Source organism: Prionailurus bengalensis, chromosome B2 (assembly GCF_016509475.1).
Source record: "Prionailurus bengalensis isolate Pbe53 chromosome B2, Fcat_Pben_1.1_paternal_pri, whole genome shotgun sequence".
Taxonomy (NCBI): Eukaryota; Metazoa; Chordata; class Mammalia; order Carnivora; family Felidae; genus Prionailurus; species Prionailurus bengalensis.
The window spans coordinates 37,299,817-37,318,193 of record NC_057349.1 but is presented as its reverse complement, the minus strand read 5'-3'; the positions used below and the strand labels follow the sequence as shown (position 1 = coordinate 37,318,193).

Here is an 18,377-nt window from a genome sequence, read left to right as displayed (position 1 = left end):
ACATTTATTTATTTTGAGAGAGAGACAGAGAGAAAGCATGAGTGTGCAGAGAGAGAGGGACAGAGGAATCCCAAGCAGGTTCTGCACTGTGCGCGGAGAGGCCAATGTGGGGCTCGAACCCACAAACTGTGAGATTATGACCTGAGCCCAATTCAAGAATCAGACGATTAACTGACTGAGCCACCCAGTGCTATTTTTAATTGGGCATTATTTGGAAATGATATTAATTGAACTAGATTCAGCTAGTTGAGAGTGCTTTGCAGAATTTAGTTATGTGCAGTTTTCCCTCTTTATTGTACTTGCCACCCTGAATGGTATACTGTTGTTGGTAATGCAGATGAGGCTGGTCGGCAAACATTTCTTTAGAACTTAGCCTGTGCCCGGCATGGGTCTAAGCTCTCTGCATGTAGTCTCTTCTTTAATGCTCCTAAAATCCCCATGAGAGAGATACTGCTATTACCCTCACCTTACAGTTAAATCCCAAAGGGGATAAGTGAACCTGCCTTACTTTGCTCAGCTAAGGGACACAAATGCACACGCGTGTCCAGAGCATATACTGTAACCCCCATGCTGCACTGCCCTCTGCCCTGTTCAGGGCATCGTGGAGTTCACAGAGGGACCAAGATCTAATGCCTGCCTTCAAAGGGTTTCTACTCCAGCCAGTGTAAAGGGGAAATACATGAAAAGGTAACTCTTTATCTAATTTCAGATTTAGATACATATATTATCCTATTCTCTGTACCCCAAACCAATTCAACCTTGGCCTCCTCCATGAAGCCTTGCCTGGCCCCTTCTCCCCAAGCCTTGTTTGTCCCCCAGCCTCACACACCTTGTCTTAGAATGTGTATTTCCATAGCTATATTCTCCACGCTGAAATGTGAGCTCCTGGAAAGCTGGGTGCAGTCAAATGAATCTTTGTACCCCTAGCAGCCAGCATGGGCAATAAATAGGCCAAATCAATACCTCCCCAGATGACTTCCAGACTCACACATCTTGCAAAAGTATAATGAGACATCTGAGCATAAAATAAAATCAGTCCATTTAAAAGAAGTAGAAGGAGTAAGTGCTTTTGGACCCCACGGCTGAGCCTATTACTATACAGAGGCCATAAATTTGACCCTGTCTTATCTAGCCACTGAGCAAAATGAGAAGCACCCAGAGCCACATAGGTTTCATTTTCCAACAACGGGAAGCGGACTAATTTATCTGCAGAAATAGAATTTCTTCTGGAACTAAACACAAACCAGAATTTATTGTGCAGACCCTTATTAAAGGACACTGAGTGACACGGTGAACGACATTCTTCAACTGCAGTTTTACAAAAGATACCGAAATGTTGTTCAAGCAGATGATTCTTATATCGACCCTCTGTTAGAGCAGGAGGCCTGACATTAAAGCATAACTCATTGAAAACGTTTATGTGAGCGGCCGAGATAATCTGCTCCAGGTACTCTGCTCTCTGATGGTTGCACAGAGCAGGAATAAAACCAGGCGAAGCCAGCCCCAGCAACATGGGCTGTGGCTTCTCTCTGAAGTGTCTCTCTTGAGCAATATGGGGTCAGTGCCAGGCTCTCGTTCTGCTCGCCATCGAAACTCTACCAAATGCCTGTGATTAAAATTTGAAAGACATGTGGCACTACCAGTAGGTGACATGCGTCAGATGAGAGGGACAGGCCATGAGAGCTTTGGGGACTCAGCAGAGGAAGTGGCCCCTGGCAGTTGTCACCAAGGCCACGGGCCTGGGCTGAACCATGAGGAATGGGCAGGATTCAGAACCTCAGAGAACTCAAGAGAAGAGTGTGGAGGTAGTTGTTCTGTGGAGGGTGTGTGTGGGGGAGGGGGTGTATGTGGAGGTTTGTGTATATTGTGTGTGTGGTATGAGTATGTGGTATGTGTGGGGGGGTGTATGTGGGGGCTGATGTGTGGTGTGTGTGTGTGTGTGTGTGTGTGTGTGTGTCTATGGGGTATATATATGTGGTGTGTGTTGTAGGAGGTGGTGTATGTGGGTTGTGTGTGTGGGTATGTGTGTGTGTGGTATATGTGGGCGGTGGGGATGTGGGGGTATGTGTGGGGGGGTGTGGGATGTGGGGTGTGTGTGTGTATGTGGTGTGTGTGTAGGAGGTGGTGTATGTAGGGTTTGAGTGTGGGATGTATGTGAAATGGGGGGGGGGAGCGATGTGGTGTGTGTGTGTGTGTGTGTGTGTGTGTGTGTGTGGTATGTGTTTGTTTTGTGTGTGGAGGGTGGAGGGAGAGGACTTTGTCGGGGAGTGATTTGAAGTAGTCAAGGGAAAGTCTAAAATGGTGAGTTGGGCCAGTTCACTGAGAGCCTTGAATCTGAGCATTTATCTTACAGGCAGTTGAGCCACTGAATATTTTTGAACAAGGAAGTTTTGGTCAAAGAGGCCTTTAAGGAAAAGGAAGCCCCAGGCAGACATTCATTCCAATTCCTCAGCATTTCTAACTGACCTAGGAGTAAATAATCTGTACCGCCCCAGCCCCATTCCTCTTGCCCACCTTGCCCTGCACTGGACTGGCCCTCTGGGGACGCACGCTTCCAGCCCAAGTTCAGGAAGGGCCTGAACGGCTGTCTCTGAGGAAATCTGCTGCAGACATTGCCCACTTAGATACAGCGCTGCCCTGGGGAGCTGCACGCTGATCACAAGCTATGCAGACTGGCCTGGCCCCTTGTGGGTAGGTGGTCAGTCAATTATCTTACCTGTGGTAGATGGAGGTGGGGACATCGCTGCCCTTGAGGAGCTCACAGATACGCCCAACACAAGCTATCCGTGTTGGCTGACACCACACCTTTCTCTCCATTTATCCCTTGACCTACCGGAACATTCCATTGCCTCTATTTGTAGGCACGTTTTTCATATACTGCCACAAATGATAGAAATAATAATCATTAATAAATAAAAATGCATGAATATGACATTGGCAGGTTCCAAGTGGCATCTGAGATCCCACCCCCCCCCCCCACCAGATACTAGCCTCTTGAATAGTAGTCCTCCCCTTCTCTCCCTGGCCCCATCCCTCTCCCCACCCTAGCAGCAGAGATCCTTTGAACAAAAGCCCCTGAGAACAGTCTATTGTGGCTGCAGTGTCACATGGGCCCTTGATTGCCACTGGGTGGTATGCACTACCTGACCCTGAGAGTGGGGCGGGGACAGCTCTCAGTGCCCAGCAGGGGCCTTGAGGAGGGTTGGGAGAGGCACTGAGGCCACAGGCTGCCTAGTCTACTTCCTTGTTCTAGCTTAGAGTCCGCTGCCGAGTTCTCTTCTCCCAAGCAGAATTCCTGCAGTGGCCTGCTGCTTTCCAAACAGAGGCCTCTGCCATTGTCACTTTCTCCCCTTTGGTGTAAAACTGTTTTTTGAAGACTGAATCTTGAAATGCTTTGTGGAATTCTGCTGCTGGGGATGACAAGCCTGAGAGAAAGCAAAAGGCCGGAGCATCATCTCTTTATTGATCAGACTTCACTGAGCACCTAGTCTGACCCAGACGGTATGTGCAACCAGGAAGTGCAGGAGAGGAGCCACTGACTGAGACAGAACTGGAGGGGACCTTCCTGCATTATCTATCTCAGCAGCTTTCACAGTGGGTGCTCTGGGGCCTGGGTGTTCTTAGGGAGTGCCAGCGGCAAGGCCCCAGGATTTTTGCCCACCCTGATTCAACCGAGGCAACTTCTGTTTCTTTTTGTCATTAAGCCTTTGTTTGAAGAGAATGATCTGCAGTTTTGTAACACATCTTCTTTCAGACCTTATGACCCTGTTTAAGACATTTGCAGAGGCAGATTCCCAGCTTCCCTCCCCAGAGCTACCTCCGTTTCCTCTGGACTCCCACAGGACTCTGCTTATACCTCTAGGAGAGGACTTATCACACTGTGTGATCATTATTCAGTCTTTCATCCACTTCCCCTCCTGGACAGAGGATCTTGATTTCTCCAGCACCGAGCATGGTGGTTGGTGCATAGTGAGTCCTCCATAGACGTTTGCTCTGTGCCTGAGTTCCAACATCTATAAAATGAGGCAGTTGGAAACAAGTGACATCCTGTGCCCAGCACATCCTGAAGCAGAGCCGGCATTCACTGGTTGCCTGTTGAATGAACAAATGAATCTAACACACCTCAGCCCTCAGGTGCCACGATTTTACCTCTTTGTGAATACAGACTTCCTTAAGACGTGCCGGAAACATTAGCGTTGGTGAGGGGATGCATGAGGGCTTGGATTAGAGGTGATTTCATCTTCTCAGAAAGGAATGATCAAAATGTGACCCCTGGAGGAAGGCAGAATGTAAAGGAAGCAGCTGCCCCCAAAGCTGAGATGGCATCTCAGTTGGTTCCAGAAGAACTCAGGTGGCTCTGTAAGACCAGTGGTAAAGTCTCACCACCTGAGTCGATTCCATCCACAGTTGCTTGTGAATATAGGGCCAGCTTCTATGACATGAAGCCAAACGTGGCCAGATTCCCAAACTCAAGATGGAGGCTGGGAGTGAGGAGTCCCCACACCATTTCCCTGCCAAGTTCCCAATTGCCAAGGCTCTACTCCCTCTGGGTAGTTCCAGAATGCCTTGCTAGCGATTCTGGAGAACAGAAGGAGGCTCTGGGCATCAGCCTTGAACTGCAGTTGTGGTTTAGTAAAAAGAACACTCACCTTGGAATCAGGAGGGCCCTGCTTGAATCATGCCTCTACCATTTGCTAGTCACGTGACCTTGGTCCATTTACCTTCCTGAATTTCCATTTCCTTGTCCATGAGAGAAGAACATCTACTCCCCAGGGTGTGAGTACCTAAGTGAGGCATGTAAGTGATGGAGCCAAGGACAGCATAGATGCTCAGCAGATCATCATGGCCCCTGAGTCTGAGTGCCAGGAACCACACAACCAGACGCCTAGGCAGCGGACACAGCCCCCTGCCACAGAACCTACACAGCTCCGGGCCAACTGCACCAGTTGGCCTAACTGGTGGAGGTCACCACGTTTCCGCATTCACCACATCTCTCTACCCGCTTGTGCTCACAGGCAGCATTAATCACTCAACCTTGCAAAGATACAGTCTCTGTCTCTCCCACTGAGCAGTGATGAAGGATGATCCAGTTGCCAGGGCCATTTTATTCATCATACAAATGTGCAGGAACCATGTATGCTACTTTGAATGCATTAGGCATTTGACCAATGTCTTAGTCAGCTGTGGCTGCTATAACAAAAGTACCATAGACTGGCTGAGTGATAAACAACAGAAATTAATTTTTTCACAGTTCCAGAGGCTGGACACTGGAGATTAGGGTGACAGCATGATGGTTCTGGTGAGGACCAGATGGTTCTGGATCTTCCTCTGGATCACAGACTTCCAGCTTCTCATTGTGTCCTCACACAGGAGAAAAGGAGTAAGCTAGCTCTCTGACCTCTTCTTATAAGGGCACTAATCCCCTTCATGAGGATTCCACCCTGTGACCTAATTACCTTCCAAAGGCCTCACCTCCAAATACCATCACACTGGGGATTCACATATGAATTTGGGGGGGACACAAACCAACATAGACAATAATATACAAACATAGAATATATAACAAACATATACAACATATATATATGTATATATATAAAACATAATAACATAATATACACATATATATGTATACATATATATACATAATATACATATATACATATATACATAATATACATATATATATAACATAATAAACATATAAAATATATGAACATATGAACAGTCAAATAAATAGAAGACAAAATTCTAGCCTTTTGATGTCATCTGCTAGGCTAAAATGTATTATGGCTGGCCCCTTGCAAGTGATAAAAATCACCACTTGTGCTTGGTGAGTCCAGCCCAGGGAAGGTCTTAGTGTTCCCCAGGAACAATTCTGTTACATAATGGAGCTAGATAAGACTCATTGCCCCAAAAGCTCATTTCCCCAAAGAAGTTGATGATGATTTTGAGAAAGACCTACCAACAGGAAACCAGCATTGTTCTTATCATAGCAAACAGCCAAACAAATAAACAAAAACAAAAACAGAAGATAACCCAAAGGTTCCCTAGTAGGCAGGTAGAGAAATGAGCTATAGGTGTGATATATTAATATTGTATGATATATCCATATTACATATTCATATAATTCATATTCATATAATGGAACACCATAGAGAATTAAAAATGAATAAACTAGAACTCCTTGTAGCAATGTGAATAAATCCCAAAAACACGATGATTGCAAGAAAGACAATTGCAGAAGGATATATGTGGAATGATACCATTCATGTAAATTCCAAAATGGTCATCATTGTGTATCAGGGGAGAGGAATGGGAGCCTTGTGTTATGATGAAAGATAACATAAGTAGAGAAGCACCTGGTAGCTCAGTCGGTTAAGCATCCAACTCTTGATCTCAGCTCAAGTTATGATCTCACGGTTCATGAGTTGGAGCCCTGAGTCAGGCTCTGCTCTGACAGCTCAGAGCCTGCTTGGGATTTCTCTCTCTCTCCCTCTGTCTCTTCACCTCCCTCTCTCACTCCCTCTCTGTTTCTCTGTCTCTCTCTCTCTCTAAATAGCCAATTAAACTTTAAAAAGATGGCGTAAGAACAGAAAAATGCATAAAACATATGTACAGATACATAGTCCAACAAATACAAACAGAACATCTTTGCAACCTCCTCTTAGGTCAAGAAATAGCTAAGTAATGAAGTAATTTTAAGGGACGTTAGAAATGCAGGGTGAGAGTGTGCAGCAGGAAGGGAAGGTGTGCAGCAGCAACAGGACAGTGTTATCTTTGGGGTGGGGGGGGTGGTAGTGGATTGGAGAGGGCCCTAAGGAGGCACTCACCACTCCCCTGACATCTCAATGTTCTCATTCAAACACACACACACACACACACACACACACACACCGGAACAACTGTGGCACACTATCTAGATTTTTCCAAATACAGATGCGATACGTGGGTGTTATTTGTATCACTCTCTGAACTTTTTTGAAATGGTTTATAATAACTTCCAGAACTCGATGAAGGCTTAGATTCCAAGGAATCAAAGATCAAACAAAATTTATTGTTCAGTGGAATCCCTGTGATAGAAGTGGTAGTAAAACACAAATCCGGATGCAATTCTGATTAACCTTAATTTCCTCACTACTGTTTGTGTCGGGATCGTTTTGCTTAAAGATGAGAACAGAGAATTTACCACTTCTCATTTCCTTCTCCAGGCGCTTGTATCCTCTAGGAGGGGCTTAATAGCTAAAGACCAGTCAGTGTGCCTGACACGCTGAGCAATGCAGGGGAGGCACTCATAAGACCACCTCTTGTTGTTCTTCCACCATCTCTTTCAGTCCCCTTGGTAGGGACAGTTCTGCCTCCGTGCTGGATGGAAGTTGGACAGCCCAGTAACTCAGTTGCTCATTCATTGTTAATTACAAACAAAACAAACAAGAACCAAAAAGCATTAGTCATTTTATACTGTAACTACCACCTCAACAGTTCAAATTTCACTCAAATTTCACTTCTCTCCTTTTCCCCAGCTAAGACCAACAGCCAGGGGGAAAGGGAATGCATTCAGCCCCTTCTCTTTCTAAGTCACTTCCTCCCTCAGCCTGCTAAGCTCGATTTCCCAAGACTCTAAGAGGGAGTTAGAGAGAAGGAGGAAAGGCAGTTGGTAAAGATCTCACTTGACTGGTACTTTGTAACATGGCTTTGTGCTCTCTGGGCCTGACAGATGTTCCAAGCTGGCTCTTCCTCACTTGGGGTACTTTTATGGGTCCCTGGAGGTCCTTTGACCTGATGCAAGCTACCTTATTTGGACAGTTACTTATCCACTTTGAGCCTTTATGGGTCAGGATCCAAACACGAAGCAGGTTATTCAAGTTAATAATCAAGTCAGGTATTAGAAAGACCGTTGAAGAAAAGCCTATTGGCAAAGGTGTTAGCAGAGTGCAGAGAAACGCAGAGGTTGTAACAACAGCAGGGCAGGAAGCATTGCTGCCCCTAGACCTGAGGGAGCAAGAAGAGTGAGCACTTCCTAGAACCTGAAGACAGAAAGGGCTGTGCAGAAAGGCTCAGTCCTACTGATAGGAGCTATGACCTTCAGTCAAGCAATGCATCCAGTTCATGGCACCTGCAGCAACATCTGAGGGAATAAATACCTCAACCTCTTTCTCCTCCGACCCCTCCACTCACTTGTCCATGGTCACCATTGTCTGAGCCCAGCCAGAAGGCAAGGGGTAGGAATCCCATTGTTCCAGCGGCAGCCACAGGGTGGGGGGGTGGGGGGACGGCAGAGGCGGGGAGTGGCAGAAGAGTAGATGGTGGAGGGGGGATTTAGGGGAGCAAAAGAGATAGGTGCAGGGCTCAGCCCCTATGCATCCTGTAGTCCACCACCAGGTTTCTTTCTACTTATGCCATCACCCCTCTGGGTGGCCCCACTAAAAAGGATGTGAGTTTTAAGTGTGTGCTGAAGGGTGTAAGTGACGTGCTGGAGCCAGCTCGAAGTGGCTCACGAGAGCTCACCGTGTGCATCTCTTCCCAAATCCACATGCAGGAACATCACGCTGGTAGCCTGAAATCTGCCATGATGGGAGTAGTTGCACCACAAAAATTCACAAGTGCTGCGACACTGTAGGACTTTTTTTTTTTTCTCCCAGCAAACTTGTTAAACATTTACCAGCACAGCACTGATCTAAGGTGGCCTTAACTGGACTCTGTTCCAAGCTTATACCCCACATTGTTTCCACAGGAGCACAGCAGCAACTCTCTGGCCTTGCTCCTGGCACACCAGCCTGGGCCCTGCTGGAGAGTCCTCTGGTGGGAATCAGATTTCTGTCTGCTGCGTGCACATACACACATGTGTGCACACACAACACCCACACACGACACCACCACCCCCCCCCACACACACACACATGCACAGATTCCTAAGGATTCTTACCAAGCTTTCTGAGTGGTCTTCAAAACTCCTCATGACCTTTGAGGGAGGGGGAAGGTCTTCCACACACATCACCCCCAGTGAAGATGATAAGGCAGGCTTAACACAAACCGCGAGCTTTCTTTAAAGAAATTCTCTTCAAACATTTCTTTTGGCCCCTTTCTTTCTTTCTTTCTTTCTTTCTTTCTTTCTTTCTTTCTTCTTTCTTTCTTTCTTTCTTTTTTAATGCGTATTTATTTTTGAGAGAGAGAGAGCACATGTGAGTGGGGGAGGGGAGAGAGAGGGGGACAGAGGATCTGAAGCAGGCTCCATGCTGACAACAGAGAGTCTGACATGGAGCTTGAACCCACGAACCGTGAGATCACGACCTGAGCCAAAGTCAGATGCTTAATCGACTGAGCCACCCAGGTGCCTTGGCCCTTTTCTGGATGTGGAGTATTTTGGTTGTCTAGCAAGCGCTTACCATCATATTTGAAAATATGCTAGCTCTACTGCGTGGTCTGTCTCAGAACTCACTTTTGACTCTAGTATGTAATAAATTTTTTTTGAAACAAACAGATTGATTTACAAATTGGCTAGTAGCAGATAAGTTTTCCAAAAGTGGCGGGAGACAGTTTTATTAAGGATCCTCAATTCAATTCCTAAAAGTTCTGAAATGTCTCTCATAAGCCAATCAAGAGGATTGACCAAATGCCTTTAACCATCATTAGGGGTTTTTATAGGAGGAAGGCCCGTGCTCCCTTTTACCAGCATGAGAAAAACTGCCCTCCTGAGAGGTCGTAAGTGTCCTGAGAACACTCCAGACTGGCAGGTTCCAGTGTGACAAACATGGAACTGGGTTTTAGGTTTGCTAAGGTTCTTGCTAATTTCCCTCTGAAAAGCCACTCAGAATGAAGCCTCTGGTCACCGCCAGTCAGTGAGGCCGGAGTGGCAGACAGCAGACTCACCAAGGGACTTTGATAGAAATCCTGTGTTCAGAAATGTGAGTTGGCTGAGGAGTGAGGGAGCCTCAGTGGGCTGGAGAGCCGGCAGGAGCAGCATCTGGACCCTCGGAAGAAGGGCCGCTGAGCCAGGCTCTGAGTGGCTGCAACCAGAGAACGCAGACGGCAAACCAAAGATGGATCTGGGGCTCCAGCAGAAAGGACCGCAGAGAGAGAGGAGAGTTCCTATTTGAACAGAAGCGACCATGGAAGGGAAGCTGTGCCGAGCTGAAGCGAGGAATGGCACTAGAAATGTCTTTTGCTGTGTCTGCAGTATGCTCCTGGGGTATGCTTGTGAGTCCACATGGACCCTGGAGCACGCTGACCCTCTGTGCGGTCCACATCCTCCGCAAGGAACACGGGGGGAGAGGCAGCAAATGACAAAGGAGAGGCCACCATCCAGGGGCATGACCTTGGGCAGAGAATCCCAAAGTAGAACAGGGGAGGTTACTCTGGTGGGAGGAGACGGCAGACAGCCTTCTACGGGGGTGCCTGGGGTTGCGTTTTGCTCTAAAAAGGCATACCAAGCAGTTCTCTCTTTTTTTTTTTTTTTATCGCCTATTTATTTTGAGAGAGAGAAAGAGAGCATGCGAGCACGTGAGTGGGGGAGGGGCAGAGAGAGAGAGGGAGGGAGATAGAATCCCAAGCAGGCTCCACATCCTGAGCGCAGAGCCCAATGCAGCACTTAAACTCACGAGCCCGTGAGATCACGACCTGAGCCAAAAGCAAGAGTCAGACGCTCACCCTACTGAGCCATCCAGGCACCCCAAAAAAAGCATACCAATGAGTACTGATTGTACTGAAGCATGGTGGCTCCCTGGGGGGAAGACTGCTGCAGTGCCTGTGGGCCTGTGGCTGTTGGGTGTGAGTGCACCCCAGAGATTATCAGTCACAGCCATGTGTCTGCAGGGCATTCATCACACCCTTAAGTCTGACCCGCCACGGGCAGGGAAGGTGTTAAAAAACCAACACCAAGATGGATGGTGGCACTGAGCACCTGTCAGTGTGTGATTGCTCCGACCGACAATAAATTTGAGCCATTAAACAGGAAATGGTCTGATTGGAAAGCCAGGATCTCTGCCTCTGAGCTGCTGACCATTGTGGTAATTGAGCCCCTGACACCATCAGTCTCCATAAGAATAGACCCTTTGACCTCTCAAACAGGTGAGGCTGAGTGATTCTATGAGATAGTTTAGCCCCCAAAGGCCCAGAGTCGGTGTTCAACAAGTGAATCATTATTGGATAGCTGAGGAGGTCAGGCTGGAATGTCTCCCTGGCCCTGAGGTATTGTCTGCCATGGTAGAGCCGTATAACTCATGGCTTCCTCCCACGTAGGGCACTGGACCAGCAGCTGCCATGTTGGGCCCCGTAGCCTTTGCTCTATAGAAGCCTTCAGAGGCCCACAGGGGCCCTTTTGGCACTGGTGCCTGGTTGGAGATTTCAGTATTTCCTTCCTTAGGACTCCTAGGACAAAACCAAGGAGACAAGCAGGCTGGCTCTGGGTATTCCGGCGGCTAAACTTGGGAAAGGCGCAGACTCTGGTGGGTAACGACAACTCCTCACAAGCCAGCAGGCAAGCTGAAAATACCAAGTGGGAACAGGCTGCAGGCCATGGTTTCGGTTAGTAAAGGGCAGTCTTCACAGGCCAGCACTCGAGGAGCAGCTGAGGCTTTCTCTCGGCCCCGGCCCCAGATCTGAAAGGCATTCATGGAAAAGGGCAGTGCCTTCAAATACCAAGGACAAGTCAATACCGACTTCAGTGATCTACCCCATGGCTTCCTTCATTATCAGACTCACTTCCAGAGGAAAAAAGCGCCAGCTTTGAAGTGAGACAGAGCTGAGTCCTGACCCCAGCTCTGCTTACTAACAGTGTGATCCTGGGCAGATTCGTTCCCCTGGCAGCGCTCAGTTTCCCCCATCTGTAGTGGGGGCTTGTGAAGATTATATAAGATAAGGCACAGGAAATCCCTGATCCATGGAGCAGCCTGGTGGTGGATGTCTTTACTCAGATTTTGCCTACCTCCTACAAGGGCCAAGTTCAGGCAGCCCCAGCCCTACAAAGAGTGTGTTTTCCTTGCTGCAAACCCCTGGGTCCCTTTCCCCACTATGGCTCCCAAAAGTCTGGAAGGTGGACGGGGGCAAAGGGACACGCTAGCCCCATATACCATCCTATCCAAACGTCTGCAGAGTCTTCATTCCTTGTAACTCCTGCATGGAGTACTTGTATTGAACCTGGGCTCAAAATCTTGAGCAGTGTTTCTTAACAAGGGCTGAGCAGATCAGACTTACCAAGGAACCTACTGGAAAATTCTAAGTCAGTCTAGAGCAGGGCCCGGTTGCCTCTGTGCTTTGACCGGCTGGCTCCTTGTGTGCACACCCAGTAGAGAGTCACTGAACCAAAGAAATGAGACTCTGAGCATTTCAGACACTGAATAACAAATAGGAGTTTTGGGGGGTGTGTGTGCGTGCGTGTGTGTGTTTGAGAGGAGGGTATAGGGAAGCAGGAAGAGGAGTTACAATGATCTTTTCAGTGCCCCCAAATCCTGCCAGGCAGGAGGGGCCCACAGGAGGCCAGCTTTCCCAGAAAGGGCCCCTCTTGCCCTGGGACTGCTAACCCCTGAACACACTGCCACTTCAGAGGTAGGGTCAGCCTGGGACTGTGGGTACCCCGTTTGAAGTTTCAGATACTATCTGACCACTCAGGGCTTCCTGCTCGTGTGACATTCAGATCTACGGCTGCTGGAATAAAACCCTTCTTTCTCGCCTTTGTATTGCTTTGGAACCGGCTGCTCAAGCCAATTCACAGTGTCACCTCAGAGGCCACTCCGGGCTGTGACCCCCTGTGCTCCTGTCGCAGCCAGAATCCTGTGCTTGAAAGGAGGGCCCCCTGGGCCTCCTGTCAGGTGACTAGAGGCTCTGTCCCTGGCCACAGTCCCAGTGGGCACAGAGACCTACAAAGCCCGAATGGCCTTCAGTTACTCCCTCTTCCTCTGTTCTTGTTCAGCCGCTTTTGTTCCCTTTGCTTTCAGTTCCCAGCACCCCTTTCTCTTCGGGGAAGACTGATAAGCCCAACCTCAGGAAGCATCAGAAGCAGCCAGGGGCTGTCTCCTGGTGGGGTTACAATGCATTTCACTAAGCAGGCATCACCTTTGGCAAGAGCCCACTGGTTGCCATGACAACATGGACAGTTTGTGTCTTGGGGATATGTTGTGCCCTCGTTCTGGCTGCCCTGGGGTCCCTTGCCCCAGCTTTCTTTCCCACATCCTTTCAATAGGCTTACAGCATCCTGGCGCCAACTCACATGAACCATTCTTTAGTTGGGAACAGCTTTGTCTCGATCAGCAAAACACTGCTGAACTTAGCTATCAAAAGAATAGATCAGGCTATTTCTCTCCTCAAAAGGCTCCAGGCTCTGTCTCTCTCAAAGCTAAGGTCCTTAGCATGGCCCACAAGGTCCTACACCATCTGGCCTCAGTTCCCACCACTCTGCCTTACCAACTTGGCCAGACACACTGGCCTTCTTGCTCTTCCTCAGAAGTACCCTGCAGATGTACCTCAGGCCCTTGGCACTCACCGCTGTACTCTGTCCTGATTTCTGCATGCTCGTTCCCTCCCTTCATTCAGGTCTCTGCTGCCTCCTCAGAGACAGCTTCCCGGCCACTCTACCTAACATAGCAGCCCTCCACCTCTTTATCCAGCTTTCTCTCCTCAAGGTGCCCTTCAGCCCCTGGCATTATATCAACTCAATTTTGGGTTGGTTTAATGTCCACCTTCCCCAGAAGACTGCCCCTTGAATGGGGAAAGCTCATTTGTTCCATCAGCGAATGAATGACCGGCCATGGATTCGAAGCTGTCTTTTCTATCTGGTAGCTTTATGGCATTGTGCAAGCTATCTGGTCACATAAGCCTTGGTCTCCTTGTCTGAAAAACACAGGTGATAATATCTGCTAGCTAGAATGACAGAAATAAATGAAGCAGCACAGAGAATAGAACCAAATGCTTGCCCTGCAAATGGTAGCTGACATCGTCTCCCATCTTTGTGTCTGTCAGCTGCTTTCAGAGTAATGGGTCTCCTTGCCCCAGGCTCCCGGACACCCACACACCTCCAGGGCACCTGCCACTGATCTGCCACGGGAGTCTGAAAGATGCCCAGGGAAAAAACAGCCAGCAACGGGGTGAGGCGAGAGCCCTCTCCTGCAGATGGGCCCTGCATTCATGCCAGGGCAGCCATAGCCTTTATATGGGAGACCAAGTCCTCTTGGCCTCCACCAGGCTGGGTGAGACGCCCCTGGGTGGATCCAGTAGCCCTGCCTTCACCCGCCTCCAGAGACCTCTCATGGAGTGCGGCTGAAGGCTGCCCAGGCCGCCACTATAGAGGAGGGTCTTCACGGATTTTCTCAGGGGTTTCCTTGGTGTGGAGCCAAAAAGTGTTGAAAGGAGGAAGAAGATTCACAGCTCTTCTTTTTCGACAGGCTGGAAGATATATTTGCTCATTTCTGAAGCTGTTACGAGATGACAAAACATTCTGTCCATTTCAAGTCCTACCGTTAACAGTGTGATGGGAAGATACTATCTTCAGTTGATCACATCTGACGTTTTTCAGAGGGCAAGGGCCAGTACACACGTATGGCATTGAGTGTGTGCTACAGGCGGAGCCTAAACAAAACACAGGGGAGATACAAAGAACAGAGGGACCAATCCCCGCCCTCCAGGGGCTTCCGGGCCTCTGCCTGGGGGAGCGTGGCCAACGCGCGAATGGGCAGCCAACTACTCAGGGCTAGAGGGCACTGCACCAGCAGGGGTGATAGGTCGTCTTCAGTTGGCGAGCCTAATGGTATCTGCGTCTCCTGTGTTTAGGTGATGGAGTAAGACACTTGTCCGGTGGGTTTACAAGAGACCGTTGTCACCTGACACAAGGGAGAGGGAGTATCAGGTGCCTGGAAGATAAAGGACAGACTCCTGATCTGCTTAGCATATTTATCAAGGAGTTAGATAGTGACATAAAAGGCAGCCAAAAGGGAAAGAATAAAGGCACAGCGGAATGAGGACCTCTCAGAAGCTTAAACCCCCAATAGATGGGAAGTGTTGCGTTTAGGATCAAAAGGACAGTCACACTGAAATAGGAGGTGTTTTGACAACTACTCACAAAAAATATGAGTCTTTAACCACAAGCTTAACAGAGGCCGGTGACAAACTGACATGGCCATGACAATGACAGAGCTGCTGAAGAACAAAAACGGTGCTGGGGAGGCTGCCTGATGTAAGCATTCAGCTCTTGAGAACCAGAAAAATTTGAGTTCAGATCCCATCTCTGCTTCTTAGTAGCTGTGTGACTTTGGGTTACTCACAGCCCTCTCTGAGCCTCAGAATCTAACTGAAATGAGACAGTAAGACCCTCCTGGTTATGTTCAGAATTCATAATAAGGTGAGCAGGGCACCAGCCCAGTGCCGGAGAGAACTTGGCAGCACTTAGCATAAAGCAGGCATTCGATAAATGGTCACTGTTAGTAATTTACCTGCTATAGAAATATAGAATGTACATTTTTAACAGCTTGGAGGGCCATTCTGTACCATGTCCCTTTCAGACCTATCTAGAGGATTATGTCCAGATTTAGACTGTGATCCTTAAGAATAGTTAGCAGCCGTGTCACTGAGTCCTTAGGTGAGGGAACTGGGCAGAGTCCGCCTATGAACAAAGCTCATGGTTTTTACATAATGTTGTTGTTGTTGCTGTTGTTAAAATCTCTAAAGAACCATAAAATTAAGAAGGGAGACATGCTATGCTGCTCCAAAGATCCAAAGTAGGGGGAAAAAGAAGTTAGAGGGGCAGGTCTCAGCTCAAAGTAAGAGGAAACAGAGCTGCGCACAATGAAATGGGTTACCGTGCAAAGCTGTGAGCTCCCCACCACCGGAAGTATTTGGGCAGAAAGCAGATGACCATCTGTCAGAAATGTTAACAGGAGGAATTTCTGAATCCACGGCCCTTCCAAACAAACAAAACCGGATTTGGATCCAGGTTCCTGAAGTTAGCCTGGCCAAGTCAACCTCTTTGAACCTCTGTGCCCTTCTCTCTGCAAAATGGAAGCAATAATGCTTCAAATGAGTACTAGGATTCAGTCTGGAGCGCCTGGATGGCTCAGTTGATTGAGCGTCTGACTTTGGCTCGGGGTCATGATCTCACGGTTCATGGTTTCGAGCCCCGCGTCGGGCTCTGTGCTGACAGCTCAGAGCCTGGAGCCTGCTTCAGACTCTGTGTGTGAGTCTTTCTCTCTCTGCCCCTCTCCCGCTCGCACTCTGTCTCTCTCTGTCTCTCAAAAATAAACATTTAAAAAAAATTAGAAGGATTCAGGCTGATCATGTCCAGAAAGCACCCAGCCCAAAATAGATTCTCCCCTACGTGGAGTAAGAAGCAGAGCGGTCCGACTTCCAAGACACCTTCCATGACGCTAGGAAGTACAGAGCAGCCGCAGAGACCCCTGGGAGGGTGAACAGACCCCACCCACCAGGCCAGAAGAGGCCGGGCTCCAGAGGAGCACACTAGCCAGAGCGGGCAACTCTGTAGCAGTGGTCGGCACGCATAGGAACACAACCGTCACCAAGACCTTGGTCGGGTCCTGTTGCCCCGGCTCATGGGCAGGGCATCCGAGCCTGTTCTCAGCTCTGGCTGCATGTCAGCACTGCTTGGGCGAATCAGGCTTGGGAACCTTGGCTTTGGAGGGAAATCCAACACAGGGGACATGATTTGAGGCTATGAGATCCTCAGCACCTCAATTGGTGTGAAGACAGATGTGACAGATGTGAGACAGTTTAGTGATGTCTTCTTGGTTTCTGAGGGGCTCTCTAGCAGAGGATGGGAAAATGCTATTTTGCATCTTCCCTGGGGATTCAAGAGGAAACAAGTGAACTCAACAGTAAAAGGATTAGTAGCAATGTAAGGCCCAATTGTCTTCCAGTGACAGATGTTGGACTGTGGGAGGGACAGCCGAAATAGTCATGGAAACCTCTCCTCCGAGGCTTTCGCCAAGCAGATATTGCCATTGAAAGGAGGGGGCTGCAGCAGACTCCCATCCAAAGGCCCCAGAAAGTACTCACAGAGGTACTTTCACCTTGAGATGCACTTTACTTTGTCCTCTGCCCTAAATATCACACTCCTCCTTTTACATTTCTTCCTTGCTGGAGTAACCCATTGGCATCTCTCTTCCACAGGCATCTCAGAAAACGTAGCCATGCCTTCTATGCCAGACTTGCTGGAAGAAAAGCTTCGATCACAACTGGAGGAAGAAAAGATAAGGTACCCACTTTTTCACCCCCACACACCCTGACCCCAGCCTTCTAGAGCTCTCGGGGATGACCCATGTGCTGCCCAGGGCCAGGCAGAGTGACCACTCCCCAGCCCAAGTCTGGAGCTGCTCTGGGAAGTGGGTCCAGTAGTTGAGTCCTCAAATACCTGGAGGGAGTGCTGCCTTTGAGCAGACAGATGTGGGATGCAGAAACCACAGGCAGGATGAGGTTGGAATCGGGAGCAGAAAGCCTAGCTGGGCCCTGGAGCCAGTAGAGAGGTTGACTTGGCACCTTGACCAGCCTGAGGTCCCAGACTGCATGCAGCTCACTAGTCCTATCTGCTGCTGCCATCTAGGGGAGTCAGGAAGTATGACCACGGAGGTCTTCCACAGGCCGATCTACTCCTCTTTCCCCCTGAGGCTCCTTATCTGCGGGGCGTCCTGAGAACATCACACCCTCTTGCAGCCATTTAGGGTACCAAAATGATCTCACTAACAGAGGAAGGAACCTCCAGCATAAACAGATGCGTGGCCGTCACTGATACTTAGCATGGCCACAAAATGTCAGGCAACACTCCAGTGCAACGTTGTAGTTCATGCATGCATTCATTTACACTTTCGACAAATGTTTGCTCTCTCCTCCCTGCCATGGGGAGGCCCTAGGGAGAGCAGAGAAGTCATCTTCCCAGCTCTCGAGGAGCCTATGGTGTCATTATGACATGCCACCCCTGGGCTAGCTGGGCACGTACCCTGAGCAAACCCGGTCACTCTGGCCTCCCCACCCCCGACACATCCCTGCCACCCGAGACTTGGGGAGGACAAAGCCCCACTCTGAGCCCCCAGACTACTCCTCATGACTGCACTGTGTGTCCTGCCAGCATCCTCCCTCCTGAAAGCCTTGTGCTGCCCTCCCACACCTGCCAGTGTGGATTTGCCCCTGGGTTATCCTCTTTCTCCCTCACTCTGTTTATTTTTCCCAGTTTCTTCCCAACCCATTCTCCTGGTGGCTTTACTCCACTCTGTGTTGCCCCCTTGGTCCACATTTCCTGCCTCAGGGTCATCTCAGGAGCCAAGATGTGTTGGCAGTTGGGCTATTTCCTGTTGGACAACTTCTGATTCGTTGTCGCATGCCCCAAACTTACATATGCAGTGACGAATGTATTGTAACTTTCGCACTTCAACCTGAAGGTGAAC

At 48.9% G+C, this 18,377-nt stretch overlaps 1 protein-coding gene across 2 annotated transcripts in view; it reads left to right on the top strand.

Moving 5' to 3' along the window:
* The window catches only part of KIF6 (kinesin family member 6), a 387,728-nt gene that overhangs the window by 347,299 nt on the left and 22,052 nt on the right, over positions 1–18,377 (top strand). For both annotated transcript variants that reach the window (XM_043591311.1, XM_043591310.1), the window contains one exon: positions 17,110–17,194. In XM_043591311.1, the coding sequence (XP_043447246.1) occupies positions 17,110–17,194 (85 nt within the window). The remainder of the gene's footprint in view (positions 1–17,109; positions 17,195–18,377) is intronic.